We start from the raw sequence: 22,793 nt of genomic DNA, 5'->3' as shown, positions 1-22,793 counted from the left end.
AGTAAAATCACTCTCTAGAAGTTTTATTTTCTTGTTCTTATTTGATACTTCAAAAAGGAGTTATGTTGGATCTTAGTGAGAGAGAGAGGTCGAAAAATATGGTAATAGAGGAGAGAGAATAGGTGGCAATAGTGGTCGAAATGGTGGTAGTGGGAAGTTGTGGTGGTGAAGGTGATAGAGAAGATGAAGATTAGGGGGCAATGTTTGATCAAGTGAGTTTTTGGTCTAAAATAAAATATGTCCCCGAGAATGTTAAAAATAATATGGATTCCCTAGAGAATTTATTCCCCGGAGATTATTCTTTATGCCCCAAAGCCGCGGCCAAAATAAAGAAGGAAACAAAGAAGAAAGAGAAAGAACACAACTAAAAAAATATATTTTCATTATCAAATTTATAAAACTAAATTTATAAAACTAAACCTTCTAAAATATAAAATTTCCATCGATAAAGAAGGAAAATAGATTTAAGTACCTCCTTACCTTCTTCTTCGTCAAATTCATAAAACTAAACCTTCTAAAATATATTTCCTATCATAAAACTCTAAATCTTCTACAGTAACTAGTAAAGCTAAATATTATCTAAACACCCAATAAACCTAGATAATTGATTGTTCTTTGAAACAACATCTTCTTCTTTAGTAGTGAAATCACTCTCAACACCTAAATACTTTCTTACTTCCACAACGGATTTATCCTTGTTATTATATGTCATAGGTTGGCAAGTTAAATCAAGTAAAGTTTCTATGTTGAGATAATTCACAGCATGAGTAAGTTCAAAAAGAATACCACCATCAACCTTAACAAAATCAGCATCCCACTTCTTCCGGTCATCTTCATCGAAGTCTTTCTCTAAGCGTTGCATACAGAACGAAATCACCATTAATAAGATCTTGTTGCCGACGTTAGGTAGAGGGATGAAATCACTGGTGGTTTAAGCATATTATGCCGGGTCGACCTAACGGGACAAAAAGGTCGTATCAATTGGTATCAGAGCCTGAAGATGTACAGGCTAAAAACGTATTACACTCTGATACCCATTTGACAATTCGTATCAGAGCCTGAGCAACACGATGAAGATGTACAGGCTAAAAATGTATTACACTCTGATACCCATTTGACAATTGGTATCAGAGCCTATGTGATAGGCTAGAAGAGTATTACGCTTTGATTCCATTTAACAATTGATATCAAGGCTAGAAGAGTATTACCCTTATTACCCGCACGGGCCGACTAAGTTTGGAGTACTTCAATCTTCTGCCTCAACTCTGATGCTACCACTGCACCTTCATGTCTTCGGCAAAAGAGGAGAGAGAATAGGTGGCAATAGTGGTCGGAATGGTGGTAGTGGGAAGTTGTGGTGGTGAAGGTGATAGAGAAGATGAAGATTAGGAGGCAATGTTTGATCAAGTGAGTTTTTGGACTAAAATAAAATATGCCCCCGAGAATGTTAAAAAAAATATGGATTCCCTAGAGAATTTATTCCCCGGAAATTATTCTTTATGCCCCAAAGCCGCGGCCAAAATAAAGAAGGGAACAAAGAAGAAAGAGAAAGAACACGGCTAAAAAAAAAATTTCCATTATCAAATTCATAAAACTAAACCTTCTAAAATACAAAATTTCCATCGATAAAGAAGGAAAATAGATTTAAGTACCTCCTTACCTTCTTCTTCATCAAATTCATAAAACTAAACCTTCTAAAATATATTTCCTATCATAAAACTCTAAATCTTCCACAGTAACTAGTAAAGTTTAATATTATCTAAACACCCAATAAACCTAGATAATTGACTGTTCTTTGAAACAACATCTTCTTCTTTAGTAGTGAAATCACTCTCAACACCTAAATACTCTCTTACTTCCACAACTGATTTATCCTTTATATTATCTGCCATAGTTTGGCAAGCTAAATCAAGTAAAGTTTCTATGTTGAGATAATTTGCAGCATGAGTAAGTTCAAAAAGAATACCACCATCAAGCTTAACAAAATCATCATCCCACTTCTTCCGGTCATCTTCATCGATGTCTTTCTCTAAGCGTTGCATACAGAACAAACTGACCATTAATAAGATCTTGCTGCCGACGTTAGGTAGAGGGATGAAATCACTGGTGGTTCAAGCATATTATGCCGGGTCGACCTAACGGGACAAAAAGGTCGTGACAGTTGGTATCAGAGCCTGAAGATGTACAGGCTAAAAACGTATTACACTCTGATACTCATTTGACAATTGGTATCAGAGCCTGAGCAACACGATGAAGATGTACATGCTAAAAATGTATTACACTCTGATACCCATTTGACAATTGGTATCAGAGCCTATGTGATAGGCTAGAAGAGTATTACGCTTTGATTCCATTTAACAATTGATATCAAGGCTAGAAGAGTATTACCCTTATTACCCACACGAGCCGACTAAGTTTGGAGTACTTCAATCTTCTGCCTCAACTCCGATGCTACCACTGCACCTTCATGTCTTCGGCATAGCACCTCCGTGCAAACTCAACTACGCAGTCTCGTCGTGCAGGTTCACTGTGTCTAAATGTATTCATTCTATGCCTACTATCTTATATTGATAAAAGATCCACATCTAGACTATGAAGTACCAAAGGAACTACCTTATAATTGTTTGTGATTATCATCTTTTAACTACGCTCACTCACTGGGAAAGTTGTTCTTAACTTTTTATAATCATGCGATTTGAAGTTTGAACTATACTTAGATGGCATACCAATTTTTTTGAAATAAAGAAGTTCAATTGTTCAACTCTGATTCACACCTTTACCGTATACTTTCATATATAGATTTTCAGATTAATAAAAGTTATCGGGTTACTTAAACTGAAATTTGATAACGTCATTTTCGTTTAGATATATTTGTGCAGAATACCGATATCGGTTTTTATTATTGAAAGAAGCTCGGGCGACTTCAAAAACAATACAACGTACGGGCAGGAGTACGGAAAGAGTAAGAACCCTATCAAATTGTTGTTTCATGTATACGGTCACTACGACCTGTTGGAAACTTTTTCAGACAAAAGTTAGCATAAAACTGGTAAGTAAGGAGTGCAAAGTCCTTACGAAGGAAAATCAGAAAAACATTATGTTAGGTTAGTCATTTATAATTTTGTAGTGGAATACTTCGATTCTTTGTGAGTTTTCTATCTGCCAATCTACTATTTGGAATAAGCTCTTTTGTTCTATTTCTAGATACACAATGGCAGGATTTATACTCAAAGTTTGTGATACTAATAGTTTGTTTATCAAATGTGGCCAGTGAATAAAATCATTCTTTTCGATCTTTTGAACCTCATCTTTAGCTGCAAAATCACAATTTTTTCGCTGCTGGTAGAATTTTCCCAATTTCTGACGAGCGATCGATTTTTTAAAGACAAACACATAACGATTCTCTTGTAAGAGAGAACCTTTCAGAGCTTGAAGCCTCCGGAATGGTAAATCTATTTGTGAACGTATATGGCATTCCAAATTTTACAGTTCATTATTTATTTCTGACATTATGATTTTCCAATCTTATTCATGTGTTACTTAAGTGACTCCTCAATTATATTATAAATAGGGTTAAGATTGATAGGTACTTAGTTGTCTATTTTAGTTTATGAATAAGATACAGTCACTGAAACTACATTTAACTATTGTTTCTCATTTTGAGTAGGATCCTCACTTTTACCTCCATAAAATACATGTTTGTCCTTGTGTTTAGGTTCAATTTGGAAGCATAGATGGTATTAGAAATCTTGGGTTTTAATTATTTCTTATTAGTATACGTAATTTGTGCCATTTTTATCAGCTTCTAAGAATAGTCGGTCTTGAGTTCACCATAGTGGGAACTAACTGGATTGGCCCAAGAATGATTTCATTCTTGGAGTTGATGGAAATCATTATTTGACATCTGAAGGAATACCAAGGTATCCAGCATGTAAAAAGGTAAATTTGTTCTACATTTACTCAAAATTTTGGTTATTTATCTAATGGATGATGAAACTATCTACTAATAATTTGTCTCCCTTAGAATCTCCTTCGCGGTGCGCCACTCAAGCTCTGAAAGGTACTTTGACTTCTTCTCTTAACTTAAAAACCAAGGTTTAACTCATGAATGTTATCTTTCATCACTCTGCCATATATTTTATCAGCTTGATTGTTGATAAATGCTTAACTTTTTTCTTTAAGGTGTATGTGAAGATATAGGGTGTGTCTGAAGAAGATTACTCGACGAATTATTTTAGCTCAAGGACTTCAACGGGGAAGGGTATGATGATAACGATAAACGACTCATAGACATATACTTATTTCTATGAATTTTGCTTTTGCTTTTTAGGTAATAAACGTTGGAAAGATGTTGAAGGACCTACTATAAGCTACACTGAAGTATCTACACATTACCTATTCACAAACAATCAAGAAGGCCATAACAGTACCATTCATTTAGTATATTCTATGTTTGTTCTTCTTTCTTTTATCAACCAGTTGAACCATTCGGCTACTGGTATAAGATTTTGACGTGTAATTGTGAAGATTGACGAAGTTTAATTTATGAGAAGTTACAGACGACTATTTTGTATTGTGTTGAATTCGTTTTGTAATAAATAATACAGGTAAATACAAATATCCAGTTTTGTATAGTTGTAGATTTTGAGCGACTGTTTTGTAATATCATGTTTGAGTGCTCCTGAGTAAACACCCGTAACTTCACGATGAATTCATTTTGTAATAAATAATAGAGGTAAATACAAAAATCCAGTATAGTTGTAGATTTTTAGCGTATTCTTGTTATTTACTTCCAGTGTGAAAATTCTTCTTAATTTTCTCTCCACCCCTTTGCCTCTAAAACAATCTGTCTTTTGTTCTCGGTTAGTTACTTCCAGTGAAAAAAATTAAATAATATTTGAAGTTCCTGACTATGCTTGTTTTTGCAAAGGTGGAGTCTGATGTAAACATACACATATTATAAAAAAAAACTAGAATTTCTGGCTCAATAATTTTTTCCGTGCCGGAGGCACGGACTATACCCTAATTAGTTTACATATAAACAAATGAGAAAGGTATAAGAACTATAAGTTCAAGTTTACTTACTCGTTTCTTCGACTTGTAGCTCTTCCGCTTCAATCTATTCTCTCGAGGACGCCCCTTCGCCTTACGCGATATTGGATCAAGAATATCTTGTCGCGCATTTTCCTCACAGTCAATGCTATAACCAGAACCACTGCTCATTTCATTTACGAAGTTTGCTTTAGGCTTATATTTTAGGAGATAGTCCTTCAAGTGTTCGGTACTTCTTTCGCTTTCAGATGCAACATTAGCTAGTTTAGTGAAGGATAGACACAATTCTTCATATCTTTTTTGTTCTGGTGTTGTGTCCCATCGGCCATAGTTTACATTAATCTTTGTGTAAGATCTTGAAACATCTTTCCTCCACCTCCTAAGGATGTACTTATCTGGGATGACAACAATTTTATTCTTACATAACACAGTTATCGCATGTCGACACAAAATCCCCTTAAATTCAAACAATAAACAATTGCACTGAACTTCACATTCAATACGATCAAACATAACTCTATAATAACAAGTTTTGGTGCCTTTACCAAATTCTTTCTCCTCTGAAATGGTGTACTCGTGCACATTTTCATACTCTCTACAATCGACTGTATCACAAGCCATCTTTCCTTTTATTTCTTCTTGAAAATCTCCAAATTTCTTAAGGGAGTACTTTTCCCTCATTTGCTTTTCTATTTGAAATGGACTCACACACGAAATTTCTAAATTATAACATCTAAAATCTTCTTTTGCCACCTTTTCAACTTTATCCCTTAAAGTCATATTGTATTGTTCAACAAAAAATTTTAAGGTAGTTTTTGGGCCTACATATCCATCGAGAAAAGCATTTACACATTCACTACGTTGAGTACTAGACATTCCCGCCCAAGAATTATTTTTCACAAAAATTGGTACCCATCGCCTTCTTTCTTGGTACATATGAATCAACCAACTATTTTCTTCTAAGTCATACTTCTTTAATGTAAGCATCCAGTTACGCTCAAACTCTTCTTGGCTAAGTGTTTCATGGACAAGTTCAGTAAGAGTTTTACTTATTTCGTCGAACTTTTTGTAACTTTTTAGTTTCTCAGGTATTTTCTTCATCACATGCCACAAACACCATCGATGTCTTATAGTGGGAAATACGTCTCGAATCGCAATCTGCATGGCTGCATCTTGATCGATAATAATCGCATCAGAAGCTTTTTCGCCCATAGAAGAAAGCCATGTCCTAAACAACCACGAAAATGATTTTGCATCTTCATTAGACAATAACCCACAACCCAATAGAATAGACTGCCCATGATGGTTTACTCCGACAAATGGGGCAAATGGAAGATGGTACTTATTCGTTAGGTAAGTCGTGTGAAACTGTATCAGATAACTCATAACTTCTCCACAAAGGCACCACTGGCTTCGAGCATCTGCAGTGTTTTTTTTTTCTAGCTAAAAGAAAACTAAAATCAGATTTTGGGTTTTTTCTTCTTTCTGTTCATGTTCTTTGCTTTCCCCTTTTAGTTCATCTCCTTAATTAATTCTTGTGCATTACTGTGGAGATTTTTCCATAGTTCAGGTGTCTCTTATCCCATACAGAAGAAATATTATATTTATGTGAACACGTGAATAAATAAGACTATTAGCATATGGTAAAGAAGAGAAGCTTGTCGGTGGAGGGAATCATGGGTGACACAGTTTTATGTAAAACTTAACCCACTAATCTTTCAAGTTTCAGTTGTGCTTATGCACTCACAAACTACTCCATGCAGATATGGGATTTCAGCTCCCACATAAATTGTTTAGCTGGATCAGAAGAAAATGTAAGAACAGGAGCTTCTACCGTTCTGTATCAGGCCCCATTGATGAAGTTTGGCGGGCACAAAGATGAAGGGTATGCTATAGATTGGGATCCTCACAAAAATAAAAGGCTTGTATCAGGTAAAGTATAGCTTTTATATATCTCTTTCGTTGGAGTTCATTACTTGGTATCTTTAACTTGATAATGTCCAATCAAAATTACCATTCCTTATTAGTTGAAATGCTTTTCATGTTCTAAGGTGATTGCAAAGGTAGTATTCACCTGTGGCAACCTTCTGATGCTACATGGAATGTTGATATTACACCACTTATCGGACATACTGCTAGTGTTGAAGATCTTCACGTATGTAGACTACGTTTTTGACCATATTTCTTCTTTTTGAGAGCCAAGTGATTCATATTCTGGCTTCAATTACTCAACTTAATTCATCTGTTCTGGTTCATACAGTGGTGTCCAACAGATGCCAACGTGTTTGCTTCTTGCTCTGTGGATGGAACTATTGCTATCTGGGACATTGGTGATGGAAAATCACATGTACTACACACTTCTGTGAAGGCACATAAGGCTGATGTAAACGTTATCGCATGGCATCCATATGTAAAAACATGTTTTTAGTTTTCATGTCTCAGTGGATCTAATGTTAATAAATCTCACATTCTCCTGGATAATAATAGGCATAAGTCGAGTCGCTATAGCGTCTGGAAGTGATGATGGCACATTTTCAATTCGTGATGTTAGATTTCTCAAGGTATTGCCTTTGACATTATTCCTGCCCATAATTGATTATGCTTGAACATTGTATTGATGGATATTAGTTTGTCTAAATTAGATGTTTGATTGCAAATCAAATGGGCCCTCAGTTATCATAACTAGGTATTAACGATTGCTGAAATTAAAAGATATTTTGGTCTATTTCGAAGCTATCACAGGTTTGAGGATTAACCTTTCAAAAAGTTCTTTGATCCCTATTGGTGATACGAGTAATATTGTTGAATGTGCTAATCTTTTAGGTTGCGGTATTGGTTCGTTGTCGTTGTCTTATTTGGGCATCCCTCTTGGTTCCAAGATCAAGAACATCGACATTTGGGATACCATTCTAGAAAAAATGGAAAAGAAAATGGTTCCTTGGAAAAAAAGATTTCTCTCAAAGGGTGGAAGGTTGATTTTGATAAAATCCACTCTTAAAAATATATTCACTTACCTTCTCTCTATGTTGTTGCCACCTTGTTCAGTAATTCTTAAGATGGAGAAAATCATTAAGAAGTTCTTGTGGGGAGATAGCAGCTCGAAGAAAAAGATGCATTGGGTTGGTTGGGATAAAGTTTGCAAAAAGAAAAAGTTTGGTGGTTTGGGTATTAGAAAGATTAAGAATACTAGCACGGCTTTATTAGGGAAGTGGGTTTGGAGATATGGTGAGGAAAAGGATAGCATGTGGAGAAAGGTTATTCAAACAAAATATGGTGGACAAGATCATGCTTGGTTTCCTAATCTAATTGGTTTATCTCACGATGTAGGTAGTTGGAAGAACATTTCAAAGAATTTGAATATGGTGGCAGCTCACACGTCAATTGAAATTCACAATGGAAAATCAGTTAGATTTTGGGAGGACCAATAGATAGATAATGAAACTCTAAAGAACAAGTTCCCCGCTCTATGGAGAAACTCAAATAAAAAGAATTGTTGTTTAGCGAATTGTATTCTAGGTGTTGGTAGTCTCAAGGCATGGAACGTGGGACTAAGGAGCACATCTAGAGACTCGACTTTGGAAGACATTGCTAGCTTTCTCGAGTACATTGGAGAACCTCCAACTCTCAATCAAGAGTCGAATAATAGGAAATCGTCCAATGATGGAATTTTTAGTGTAAAATCTTTGTATGACATTGCTTCCAATCAAGATCATAGTCCAGCCCAATTTCCGGTGAAGAAAGTTTGGATGGAAAAGGTACCCACTAAGGTCTCCTTCCTTTTATGGGCTTGTATCCTCAATTCAGCCCCCACTATGGGCATGCTTCAAAGGAGGGGCTTTCAATACCCAAACATGTGCCTATTATGCAGATCGGCTGAAGAGAATGCCTCTCACTTGCTCATCTCCTGCAGCTTTACTGAAACCATATGGAGATACTTCCACCCGGTGATCGATTGTCCGTCTCTAATGCCATCCACTTTGGGTACTTTCTTCAGGTTTTGGAAGTTTGAGAAGTCAGATACGATGAAAGGATTCCTTCAGCAGATTACTCCCTTTGTCATTTGGTGGTGTATATGGTTAGAGAGGAATAATCGTCTTTTCCGTGATGTTGCTAACTCCACTGATAGATTCTTTACTTTCTTGGATTGAGTGGGCGACCAGATTTTTATTTTCTAAGGTAGGTAACAAATCAAAGGGGGGGGGGGATGCAATCGAAAAACAACGAATGACTGGATTTGCCTTTCGATTTGTCCCAGACAGCATAAAATTTTGCGTTTTATATAATAGACTAGAGATAGCCCGTGACTCCGGCACGATGCAATTTCAAATGTCAACAGATAATGCGGTTACATCACACTATCGAAAAAAATATTTTTCGATCGTTTCAAGTTTCACTCATATCTTTTACCGTTCGACTGCAAAAACATATGAGCAAAGTGGTAAATTACAAAACTTTTTTAAATAGTCCAACAAATTAATTCCATGAGTTACGAAAGTTAATGATATTTGTTTCACGGTTTATTAAATTCCATTGAAGTATAAGAAAATCATACATAAATATTGAAAATCAATCACATCATTCTTCTAATTTGCTCACCATCTCTACTAATCATTTTCACAAGCAAATTGGAGAATAAACCACTCCAACAAATTATATAGTCAATGTTGAATTGTCGTTTCAAGCGGGTTAGAACCACAAAATGATCAAAAGAGTAAGAGAACTTCATCAACATCAATGCCAAGTTCATCAACCTCTCATCTAACTTTTCCACCACCTGGAAAAACTTGCCCAACTTCACCTTATTGAGTTTTTAAGTCATCATATAGTTCCCCAATCCTGAAATGGACACAAGTTATAATGCAAGGTAAAATAAGTTAATGTTTGTCAACTGCCATTATGTTTTGCCATATACAGACTATTAAGTATGGATTTTGATTTACCAATATAATAGGAAACTCTTCCAATAAAAAAGAATAGGAATCTCTTTCAACGAGAACAAAAAAGAAAAGGGATCTGAAGTAGCATGGGCACGTATTATTTACAAACACCATGTGTGACGCATTTAGGAAAAATCTGTAACATTTAATTTCTCCTCTGGAAGCCAAGTTCTAAAATCAGCTCCAAAAACGACCCTCAAGTTGTCCTTACTCAATATTAGTTCATTTGCCAAAAAGGAAAAAAATTCTTATAGATTATTAGATTAGCCTATCCAGAAACAAAATCAAAACTAAATGGGAGGCTTAATTTAAACGATATCTTAGTTTAAAGATTAACTCGTATAAACTAAATTATAAGTCCACACCAAACAACTATACTCTGAAATATCATAAAATTAATACTCGACAATTACCTTTAATCCATAAGAGTAGAGAAACGTGGGATCAGTTCAAAGATTAACTCGTATAAAGTAAACTATAAGTTCACACCAAACAACTACACTATGAAATATCATATCACGAATACTCAACGCTTATTACCTTTAATCCATATGAGTAGAGAAATGTGGGACCAGTTGCACCTTGTTGTAAGCAAAGACCAACGGACATCATCTTTTATGCTATCCTCGTTGAAACTGCACAAAAAACATGTAAAACTCATTACCAACTTCATAATGAATCCGGAAGGATAAGAACCAACTTCATATCGTTTCACTCATGCCAACTATTTTTCGTCGGATGGAGGTTGTTTATACAAATGCTATAAGATTCTCATCGCCTAACTTCAGACTTCTACAAAGAAACATAGGGTTTTAAACTAGCTGAAAAAAATGCATGTCATGTAACATAGTCTGAATGTCTCGACATATAATGACATTGACCTTGACAACTTGATCATCAACACCTTCATTGTCCTTAATACCTTCTGCCAAAGGACTCACATCGATGTTCGCGTCAACTACTTATTTATCAAAATGTGAGTGTGAAAAAAAAGAAGATGTGGTGATTGTAAACTACCAACCTTCACCTCAACTTGTTACAGCGTTCCATTTTCAATTTGGGCCTAAGAGAACAAATAAGAGAGAAGTTCATCACCTAAAAGACATGAACACACCAACTATAAGACAGTGATAAAGTAAAATTCTATAATATATTTATCGGGATGACAATTAGAGACATGAGTCAACTATGAACATAACATTGATTAAAGTTGGAAATACTAAATCACACTAAACAAATTCTGCTAACTGATTTTGGATTTTCAATTCTAACGAAGACTCTTTGACTATTTCTTACATAAGGGCATCTCAACCCTTAATTCCAAGGGAAAGAAAAGCAAGATATTCCCCACTCATCATATGCTTGCACCCACACAGGATAATACAAATCCTTATAATGTAATGTACAACCAAGTCTTACCATCATGATGTAGATTGTTGCGGAAGCATAAAAGTAGTAGAACTCATTACTAAACTAAAGAAGAAACGATAAATAATTTAAAGATAAACTGAAATGACTGTAAATAAAGAAGATGCAATCAAGGGTTTTTGTATTTGATAATTCAATTGTGTTTAACAAGACAGACTGGACTTCTCTTATATAGAGATTATACCTTTCCTAGTTAGGCTCAAATAAGGAAACAAGATAACTACTAAGGATACTTTCCTTGATTGCTAGGACTCTAAACATGGAAACCTGAAATACTAAACTGGAAACTATGCTAATATAGGATCTTGGCCGTTAGGCCCACTATTAGTCTTGCCAAGAGGTCGACTAGGTGGATGGCCGCCATCATACTCCCCCACTGTGGAACAACTTGTCCCCAAGTTGGGGTCTTCGTAAATTGGCTTTGCCAGATAAAACGGGTAGATATCGGCGACATTGAAAGCAATCCTTAGTTCCCACTTTGCTCGTGATTTGCTGAAAATTTGAAGAAGACAAATAAGGACTATAACACGAAATATAATCGGAATCATATGATGCCAAGATACTACTAAGGATACTTTCCTTGATTGCTAGGACTCTAAACATGGAAACCTGAAATACTAAACTGGAATGCTAATATAGGATCCTGGCCATTAGGCCCACTATTAGTCTTGCCGAGAGGCCGACTAGGTGGATGGCCGCCATCACATCACAAGTTCACAACCCACGTCATTGCTTGCATATGATACCTCCTTTACAAGGCTTGGGTCCATGTCCTTGACTATATGCTCTTTGCAACAGCGACACCATATTGTGTAGCTTTCGGCACCCTAAAACTTTGTTCCAACACAAAATTCGAATACGAATTAAGATTTACTCATAAGAAACTAAAACAGAAGAGTTCAAATGAACTTATTTATAAATAAACTTATATTTTTATCGAGGGAGAAACCTCAAATTTTAAAGAAGCAAAATGAGCAAAAATTGATGTCGGGGCCTGAGGTTTTTATTGAGAGGAATGCTTCAACAACAATCAAAATAAATATATAATAAAAAAATACATCTATTTTCCATCAAAAAATTGAACACAAGTGAAATTAAAAGAACAGAAAACTGAAGTCAACCTACCAAAAAATCATACACGAGCATATTCGCAAATTTGGATCAAGAAGCTCAAAATCGGAGAACAACCTAACAACATTTATGAGAAAAAACTAAATTTAGTGAAGATAAGATTAAAGAAACTAACCTTGATGATATAATGACTGATGATTTAGTTGAGGACTTTCATTGAACAATTTGAACTCAGAATTCATTAGTTAATATTATTCCAAAAATTGGTTATAACCAATATTAGACAAATTACGGAAAGTGTGATTTTGTTTCCACTTTTCTTTTGAGGAAAGAAAAAGCCATCCAGAGAGAAAAGTATAGGAAGAGAATCACTTCATGGTTCCGAAGGAAAATTCAAGATTTCTAAATGATAAGCTTTATGTCAAATATAAACCGGCCATGAAGAATAAACAAGATTTCTGAAGAAATATTAGAAAATTGAGCAATAATCAACTACCCAAGAAAAAGATTCATAATTTCTGAAAAATATTCAAAATGAAACTTTCTTAAAGGAACGTTCGTCGACTTACTTGCTCTAATAAGACATGTTGAGAGAGAAGAGATAGAAAGAATTAGGTAGGAAATATTAGATAATGAGGGTACTAATTAATAGGATAACTAAAGAATTGAATATGGAGATGGAGGCGTTTGGATTTCTGAGGAGAGGAAGAAGCATTGGGTGACTGAAGAAAATTAGTGTAATGCAATGAAGAGACATAACCAATTCAATGAATGAAGAGTTACATCAGTTAGTTGTTGGAGGGAAGAGATGGAAGTTGAGAGGACTCCAAATTCTAAGTTGGGTTGCCTATTCAGCTTTTAGAAATCTAAATAGGGGGTTGTCCTAGTCAGGTTGTCCCAATCAGCTTGTCCCAGTCAACAAAAAACTTTACATTTTATATAATAGATTTTCTAAGATAGGTAACAAATAAAAGGGCGAAAATTTTATCAAAAAAACAAGGAACGACTGGATTTGTCTTTCGGTTTGTCCCAATCAACATAAAATTTTGCGTTTAATAGATTAGGTATAGCCTGTGCCCCACGGGCACAGGCATGTGTGTTTACCTCATCACAGGAGATCACACTATTTTTTTAATAATAATATATTTGGAAAAGTAAAAAATTAGAAATTCAATTAAAAGATTCAAAATAAAATGTCTTTGAAAAGAAAAATAAAAATATTATAATTGTTGCGAAATTAAAATTTTAATAAGAATTTTAAACGTACGAAATTACCAATCTTCTCCAATAAAACACAACCACGATTTATTTATATCTAGTGAACCGCACTTGTCACTTCTTTCGTATAAACTTGACCTACAAAGGCAATCATGATCGAAGTTAACCAAACGTGACAGAAGTGCACACCCATTTGCCTAATAAATATAATGGATACCATTACAAATGTCATTAAGCTCTTCTCAACTTGCATAGAGATAGTTCTCAAATCTTTTCTTATGATTCTTTAAATGTCTCTCATTTTCTCTCGCATTTTTAGATGTATTCATTTTTTTCCCAATTATACATAACCTCAATAACTAATTTAAAAAGACCGATCATTATGTCTACACATCTCCCTCAATTGAATTTAAAAATTTTACGATCCAAGGTAACCCTTCAAACTAGTATTACGAAAAGAGCAAGAGAAAGATCTAGAGGTTGCGTAAGAAAAAAATTTGACAAAACATCCCATAAATGAAAGTAAAATAAGGGTGAAATAACTTATAAACAAAAGTAGGTAAGGGTGAAATAAAGTTTACATCGATGAAAAATATTTCAAAACTAAAATTAAAATGGGGTTTGATACGTGAACATGGATTTTCTTACACAGATATGCGACTTCAGGTTCTTTGAGCCGCCTTGTTCTATACTTCTATGTCAGGTGAAGCACCTTAATACAAAGTTGAGATTCTAGCAGTTACAGACAAAAATATTTAAGAAAAAAACCCAACACTTAAATGGTACAAAGGGTACCCATTTACCCGGAACCGAACCGAAACCGAAACTATTTATACTGGTTCTGGATCCTTATTTTTATATCTGATAAGAATTTAATATCCGACGGGTATTACCCGATTAGAACCGATAAGATTATAATACTTATTGGGTACATCCGACGGATGTACCCAATAAATACCCGATACCCGAATTTAATGCGTAATTAGTCGATTCTTTCACAAATTTTAGGATCTTAATTACTTATATTATGTTAAAAATGCTTTAATCATGTCATATTGAGTTTCTCATTTAAGATACCATTCTTAATCGATAATCAAACTATATTCAATAACAAAATTTATAGCAACATAAAATATACAATAATCGTTCTATGTCAGGTGAAGCACCTTAATACAAAGTGGAGGATGGATTGTGTCTTTGCCGGTCAACGGACGCTTGTGGACCCTTCCAGATGCGAGCACCAGTGAGCAAGTCAAGGTGGTCGGGCCAAGATTCAACCTCCATTGTTTATTATACTTGTGTAATCATACTTCTTTTTAAAAAAAATTACAAATAATTATATTCCTATACCACGTCAAACCAAAGTTCAACCTAAGGTAATTTAATCACAGGGAAGTAGGAATCATATTGAATACATTTTCCCAGATACTTACATTTCATTTCTTTCTAATAAACATGGCTTGCCCAAAATTCTTAGAGAATGGCATATTAGTTATTAAGTTTGTGCTTATACAACTCGAAACCAATTGGTAATAAGTGTAGTGTATGTAGTTATTATGTTCTTGGCTACTAGATCACGCTTCTTCCGTGTGTACTATTATGAAATTACTCATTTGTTTGGGCCAGTGTTTTGGGGAAAGAAGCAGAGTTTTCGGGACAATAAGTTTTGGGTGGAAACAAATTTTTTTTGTTTCCTCCAAATACTACCTACTCCTTATGTCTTCTTCCACCATCTTCCTTCTCACCAACATCAACTCCGGCGACCATTATTTCCGGTGACAACAACTCTGGTCATCCATCTCCTTCTCTTTCTCTTCATCCCTTTCTTTTATCTTCTCTCTCTTTCCTCTCTCTTCTCTCTCTTTCCTATCTCTTTCCTCTCTTCTTTTTTCTCAAAATTTCGGCGAAGGGGAGTCCCCTTCACCGGAACCCTCGTCTTGTTTTCTAGACGAGGGCTCGTCTGGTAGAACCAGGCGAAGCTCGCCTGGATCTGGACTCCAGATCCAGACCACCTTCGTCTGGAAAACCAGACGAAGGGTTCCGGCGAAGGGACCATTCCCTCGGCGGAACTTAGAGAGAGAGGGAGAAGAGAGATGCAGAGAGAGGAGAGAGAGAAGAAAGAGAGGGGGAGAGAAGAAAGAGAAGAGAGAGAGAAGAGAGAGAGAGGAGAGACGGAGAGGAGAGAGAGACTGTCGGCCGGAGAAGAGAGAATTGATAAGGTGCGTTCGGATCGTGTTTTTTTGGTTTTCCACCGTCTTCCCCGGAAATTTTTTTGCTTTCCCCAAAACAGTGGCCTTTGTTTGCAATGAAAAAAACAAATAAGGAATCGAAATATCACACTGACTTCTTTATTACTATCATTGTTCAGAAGAAATGAAAAATGTTCTTGCTTTCACCAGTTTAATAATCTAATTTAATGACGTATATAATACTCAATAAATTTGAACTACCATATATATTTCATTCTTTACTTGTAAAATCATCTCCTTCAAACCAATTAAAGAGCATTCGCCTCGAGAAACAGAGGTTTTGTTTCAGCCAAAATTTCTATGTACTGATTTGAAGTTCAAATTGAGAGCGTTTATCTTCTTCCCAGTTTAAAGGAAATCGGGTTGACCAGTAGATGTTAAACATCGATGCCACATGCGACTATTTGGATCTACATATCTTGGAGACTTTATAACTTCAGGAATCGGTAGATATACGTAGTGGGTATTGCATATTCCAACTGTTATGCCACTGTATCCTGCAAATGCACCATGAACCTACCCAAGATCATGAAAATTCAGTTAGTTTTGTGACCAAAACAACTAAAGAAGGTTCGCTCACACGAGTCAGAAGCAAGAATCAGATAAAAGACAAACATTTTTGTAATCTGAGTCGTATTAATTTAGATATTGAGTCCAATTTCAGATCAGAATTTGGGGGAAAAAAAACAAGCAAACATATCACTGTCTTGAGATCAACCCTTACCGCATTTTGGCCCAGAACAGTGCAGAGAATAGCATCAGATGCATTTGCACGACAAGCTCGGATCATGTAAGTAGGATCGATGTACTTAACATCGGCTGGAATATCAATCTCCTTAAAATGTTTTTTGATCTGTCGAAAATCGAAAATTATAACATTGACTGAAGATGAGCCAATAGGCAAAACAAAAGCTGCAAGAAAATGGTCCAAATTAAGATATCGAACCTGTTGTTGGATATGAACTCCGATATCTCCTAATATTGTGTTTCCAGATGCATCTGTTGCATTTGATTTTGCTAACAAATTCTGAATCCGAAACCCAGTACCAACAAATAATTAGCATCCAGAAGAAATCGAGCCAATAATCTAAAATAAGCTTGTCTCATTATAAATCTTACTCTTAGAGAAAACGTCAAGATATACTTACTTGTCCAGCCCCTTCAGCTACACAAACCACAGCTGATCCTTTTGTCTGTATGAGATGTTCTAAATGCTTTAAGACCCCATAAGGTCCTTCTAGGTTGAAACTTACCTGCATTTTGATTATGAAGGCCTTAACCCACTGACAACAATTAGCTAATATGAGAAAAGAGATATTAGGGCGGAAATATACAGACCTCGGGAATCAAACAAATATCAATCTGCCCGCTAGAGAGTGACGCGTGCATAGCTATATAACCGCTGCTTCTTCCCATTAGTTTTACCACGCCAATTCCGTGGTAGGCGCTACGAGCCTAGAGAGCATCATCCGGAAATCAATTTTACATTGAGATACTTGGTGACAAGTAGATTTGTTGATTCCATTGTGCAAAACTATGTGTAACTTTTTTGTGTACCTCAATGTATGCGGAATTAATTGCTCGTTGAGCTTCTTCTACGGCTGTATCAAACCCAAACGTCTTATCCATCAGAAGTATATCGTTGTCAATTGTTTTTGGAACACATACAACCGATACTTTCAATTTTCTTTCCTGACACTGCATCCAAAGAAAGTATTATCTGGGTTATACGAGTAGCCTTACCCGGTCCACCAACCGATGAAACATGCATACAATATCGATAAACGCATATACATGTATGTGTATTCTCTTCTAGGAATTGGAAATGAATAGATGATTTACCTCATTATGAATTGCATTTGCTCCAGCATGAGTACCATTTCCGCCGAGTATAAAAATCATATCAATCTCTCTGGCCTATAAATTGATAGTTAACAACATGAAACTACGCCTACTATAATGACCGAATTTTAAATACAATCTATCGACTTTTTCTTACCTGTATGTTGTCGACAATGTCGTTGACACTACCACCCCCACGAGAAACACCCAACAAACTTCCTCCTGCAAGATTAATGTTTTGAACAACTTCACGAGAAAGCTGCAAATAACATAAGAGCTGCAAATTTAGAGTTATGTATATATTAGCGACTCGGAAATATGATCTTCATGAGAGTATACTAACCGGTATTTCAGGTAAGCCTTTATCGAAAAATCCACGATAACCAAATGGGATCCCAACTATTTTCTTAACCCCATAGATTTCAAGGGTAAAAACTATCTGCATAATTAAATGATGCGTTAAAAACATATTGCCATAAGAATATATTGAAGTACAAACTTGTTCGAAACTCAATTACTAGTCTGAAACTCTGAAGCGAGCTCCCTAACCTGTCGAATGACATCATTAAGACCCGGACACAATCCTCCACAAGTGACAATTCCAGCCTTTACACTATTAGGTTTGAAATATATCTGCTTACGTGGGCCAGCACGATGCACCCTAGAAAGAAGATTAAAATCATAATTTTGTCGTAACATGACTAGAACAGAATACAACTCGATTCTTGAAATAGACATCACGAGAGAACTAAAGAATAACAACTATTAAGAGAAGAGCGAAATAACAGAACGGGCAAAGAAGAACTTACCACTGTTCTACCCAGCTGCAATCAGGGTCAACGCCCTCAGCTCCGGCTGAAGTTGGCGAGGAGTATTTGATGACCTAGTACAGACAAGATTTTAGAAGTGCCTCAAACAAGTTGATTATCTAAAATATGTGATGCACATAAGATACACACCTTTAAAAGTGCCCGGTCGTCCTCATTTACATATCTATTTTTCCTCTCCTCTGGCATATTAGCACCATGTATCACTTGAGGACCTCTGTGACAAGCAAACATCGTATACAATTCATATGTTCATTAAGTAGTTGTAGGAGTAAACGAGACCTACAAAGACAGAGACAGAGACACTACATATGCACACTAGCAACTACGAAACTCACCTGTTGTTCAGAGAGAATGTAGTCGGGATCGGTTTAATGTCGAATGCATCTCTTAGATGTGGCAAACTAAACCTCTTCTCAAAATCCTCTTGATAATGTTCTACCCAATTTGGATTAGAGAAATCGATATCTGGATTACTAACAACAGCTCTAACAACTGAAGAGGAGAATCTCGATTTTGTGCACTTTTCGAACCTTCTAAATCGTCGGCCATTCAAACTAAACAATGGAGTTTTTCCATTTGGGTGAAAACTTGGTTGTCCCTGGTTTATTGAACAAGTAATGCTGGTAGAAGAAACTAAGGCCATCTCTATTCTCTACAATGGCCTACTGTTTAGTGCTTTAGTTAAATAAATCGACGAGCAATTTTCCTGCAGAATGGAAATATAAAAGAATAATGAGTAATTAAAAACCAATTAAAACAAACTCGATGAATTCGAACTCATTAATAGTACTAAATATCGTTGATTTTATGGTTTAAACATCGACTTGATATCATAATTGATACTAATGGACCATGAATCAAGAAAAGATCATGAGTATTGACTCTTTATAAGAATTCTATTTTGGAGAAGTAAAGGTACTGAAAGTAGGAAACTTTTTGGAATGGTGACGAATAGACATGGTTGTTCGAATGGTTAAATTCGATGTCTAACCTCTTCATCTAGCACGAAAAACATCACGGTCATTGTCTAAAAGGGACGATTTAATTTAATCAGAGAGTTCAAAGTTAAACAAAAATCAAGCTAAAGTTGAATGTGGGCTGAAACTGACAAATCTTTCTTAAACAAATCAAATTCGAGCATGTCGGGCCCACATTGTCACTGCATACTATACGGATGGGTAGCGCAAATCCTGTGTTTTCACCAATGTCAAGGCTTTTTCAGTGGGCTTGTCGAGCCAGGGCTTAGAATCAAACCCCATAACCATGAACTTGGGTATGGGTGTCAAATGCGAAGACAACATCTATAACTGTTAAGGCTTGAGGCGTTACAGATGGTATCAGAACTAAGGACGGTTCATCTCCAAAGTAGGGGAATTTTGATAGTCTCGGATTGTGCATGCTCAAGCTTACTAAGTGTAGAGGTCTTAAACTGGGTCCGTGGAGTCTTGGGCGCGAATAAAACCCGTACTCTTGGTCTTAAGTCTCCGTCACAAAAGAGAAGACAATATCGATAACTGCTAAGGGTTGAGGCATTATTGGAATAATAAGTTACGAGATACAAAATACAATGAAGTAAGATCATAGAAATCAAAAAACTTGAAACAAAAACAACCCTGAGAATTTCGTATTAAGATTTCTCCAAATTCTCAAAACTCAAAATAGAAAAGAGAGATTAATAATCAACACATTCATAACATAGAAAACTCGGTCAAAATCTAAACTAACAAGAATCGTTAGTACCTGAATCCTGGAAGAATTGATTCCCTGAATCAATCGTAGTTACTGAAATCTACTCGTAACAGATCGTGGTTTTGAACTCTTATAGGAGTACTGAGATTCTCTCTCTCTCTGTCTTTCTAAAATAGAAGAAAGGTTTTTAATTGACTTTCGAGGTTTAGAAATTCTGTTATGGCTTTTAAAGAAGAGAAACTCTCAACCGAAACAATATGAAAGAGAAAGAAAACAAAATTAAGGGTTTTTAAAGGTTCAAGTTGGAAAGTAGTATATTTAGTACTAGGAGTTTTCTTTTCTACGGATATCGTGGAATAGACCAATGGCATCCTTTTCATGAAAGAATAGTATTTTAAAGGAGATCATATAGCTCCAAGCCCATGTGGCCGGCTCTCATTGACTAGGTCGCTTACAGAAAAATAGTTGCTCGTTGGTTCGGCCCCTTTTTTCTTGACCATCTAGCATTTTTTTTTAAATCATAACACGAGGAAGATGGAATGGTTGTTGCACAAGGTGCACGTTGTTCTCGTGACGTATCCTTCAACTTTGTGATTTTGTTAACTTGCACGAGGACACTCTAGCCGAATCTCTACAAGGGTGGGGTCGTGGGGGTGTATGAGTCTCGCTTGCTTGGATGAGCTTCTCGAGTTTGAGCTAAAAATGTATGTTCAACTTGCAAATGTCGAGATTTTTTGGATGAACTGGCAAAACTTTTCACATTAACAAAACCTCGTAGTCTTCCAGCTTGGGCCTAGGTATTGGAAGCTAGAACAATATCACTAGCTTCTAAGGCTTGGAGCATTATAAATGGCAAGATGATCACAGACTTTTGCTACAGGGGCCCTCTTACAACCAAACTAAATGGGATTGCGTGTGGAAAGAGTATGCTCTGTAGCAACAAAAAATAGGGACGCCTTTAGAACTTCATTAAGAGAAGGGTATAATAAGCCCACCAAGGGCCCTTATCTCTGGATCAATCTAGCCCAATAGCATCATCTCGCATTAGTGGATCAAGGCCTATTCCAAGGAAAATCTATAAGCGCCTTAAGATTAGTTATTGGCACTCTCCTATAGCGGAATTGGGTATGAGGGTAACTATAGCGGGCAACCTTAGCTGGAGTGGTCAAGCACTTGCGTAAATGGTATCTAGATCAGGAGTTCGAGATACTTGAATTCCACCCTGCCTTGAGTCATTTGTTAATGTCTACAAAAAAGGGGGAAAATACACTATAGCCACTTTTAGCTTTTAAAGTTCGATCTTTCTGAAGCAGATTTTATCGAAAACTCTAGATTTTTTTATTATGGACGAATAAAATAAACAGAAGAAGCAATCCGGACATGCCTTTTCTCGTCTTAAATTCCATACCAACATTTGGCCCTCAAAATAGATGATTGTTGGGTTTAGTCCAATCAATCATAAGTAGAGAAAGGCCCACACAGAACTCGAGGATGATAGTCATCCAACCAATCGGAGAGGAAAAAAGATTAGAATGTTTCAATTTCCATTAATGAGTTAGGGACCTCTCTGTAACAAAGAGTTGATGTTGGATTTTCATGCTTGTGGATTCATTTGATGCCACGTGGATGACAATTAGACCTATTTTTCTTCTAAATTTACAATTTTTTTTATGATCCACTTATTCTTTGATGTCAATTTGTAGGGCCATGATTTCTTGTTGATATATTAGAAATGTGTTCAACTTGCAACCTTACGTATAAATGTCTTGGAACATTTAGAACGACCATTATACCCTTAAACTCTTCATAATGACATATCTCTTATTCTTAGCTTAAATGTATGAGATTTACAATGTTGGGAAACCCATGCCCTAGATTCTAAAAGTAAAAAGATTTAGGTTAGAGGTTTAATCATATTTGGTTTTTGAGAATTTGTCTAAATGACTTTCATATATATTTAGTCTACACTTTTGATCATAAATGGAAATTTGATTCATTTCTAGCATGGTAGATAAGGATCTAACTTATATACATTGGAATTATGATGTAACGTGATATTCTTTTTTTTATTCACTTTCTGAATTTGAATTGTATGAAATATATAGAAGCAAAATCAATTTGAATAAGTTATTTTGACGACTTAGATATCAAAAAGGAAACAAAACATATATTTTAAAATCTAACTTCGGATCAATTCAGGCATCGACTTAGTATACGTATTTGACCAAGAAAAAAAAAAATTGAACACGACTTAAACTTTCGAAATGTTTCATGAATAGTAACCGTTTTAGAAAAGATTTCGAATCAACTCCGTCTAGTGCCAGTGGGACGGATCCTAATACGTATTGATTCATTTTGTTGCCCTACTGCCTATGAGTACTAGGATCATATAAAGATGATCCCTTCTTTATAAGAAATCATTTTTGGGTTAATTTTGTATTGACTCTCAATTTGTGATCAACTGCCCTATTTAACCC

The 22,793-nt window shown here is 35.7% G+C and overlaps 2 protein-coding genes, 1 long non-coding RNA gene and 1 pseudogene across 3 annotated transcripts; all 4 read right to left on the bottom strand.

The window, feature by feature from the left end:
• Positions 1-568: 568 nt before the first annotated feature.
• On the bottom strand, positions 569-880 carry LOC147563167 (SKP1-like protein 1A pseudogene; annotated as a pseudogene).
• Positions 881-5,031: 4,151 nt separating this feature from the next.
• On the bottom strand, positions 5,032-6,438 carry LOC147563166 (protein FAR1-RELATED SEQUENCE 5-like). Its single transcript, XM_086655470.1, has one exon. It carries the CDS (start codon positions 6,436-6,438, stop codon positions 5,032-5,034), a length of 1,407 nt encoding a protein of 468 aa, XP_086511596.1.
• Positions 6,439-9,538: 3,100 nt separating this feature from the next.
• LOC147563165 (uncharacterized) lies at positions 9,539-13,328 on the bottom strand. The gene is made up of 4 exons (XR_015236321.1): positions 12,664-13,328; positions 11,011-11,084; positions 10,530-10,624; positions 9,539-9,888 (listed from the first exon to the last, which is right to left on the bottom strand). It is a non-coding gene; the product is annotated as an uncharacterized LOC147563165 (long non-coding RNA).
• Positions 13,329-16,029: 2,701 nt separating this feature from the next.
• On the bottom strand, positions 16,030-21,163 carry LOC147563164 (ATP-dependent 6-phosphofructokinase 5, chloroplastic-like). The gene is made up of 14 exons (XM_086635387.1): positions 20,368-21,163; positions 18,963-19,333; positions 18,757-18,841; positions 18,607-18,680; positions 18,347-18,458; positions 18,141-18,236; positions 17,955-18,056; positions 17,798-17,872; positions 17,513-17,653; positions 17,294-17,410; positions 17,104-17,208; positions 16,902-16,982; positions 16,680-16,808; positions 16,030-16,471 (listed from the first exon to the last, which is right to left on the bottom strand). The coding sequence occupies exons 2-14, from the start codon at positions 19,268-19,270 to the stop codon at positions 16,304-16,306; spliced, it is 1,593 nt and encodes a 530-aa protein (XP_086491513.1). The 5' UTR covers positions 19,271-19,333; positions 20,368-21,163; the 3' UTR covers positions 16,030-16,303.
• Positions 21,164-22,793: the final 1,630 nt, after the last annotated feature.

Source organism: Eschscholzia californica, unplaced genomic scaffold, assembly GCF_041429995.1.
Source record: "Eschscholzia californica isolate CP2 unplaced genomic scaffold, dmEscCali1.0.p SCAF_1, whole genome shotgun sequence".
NCBI classification, from domain to species: Eukaryota; Viridiplantae; Streptophyta; class Magnoliopsida; order Ranunculales; family Papaveraceae; genus Eschscholzia; species Eschscholzia californica.
This window is presented reverse-complemented; position numbering and strand designations above follow the sequence as displayed.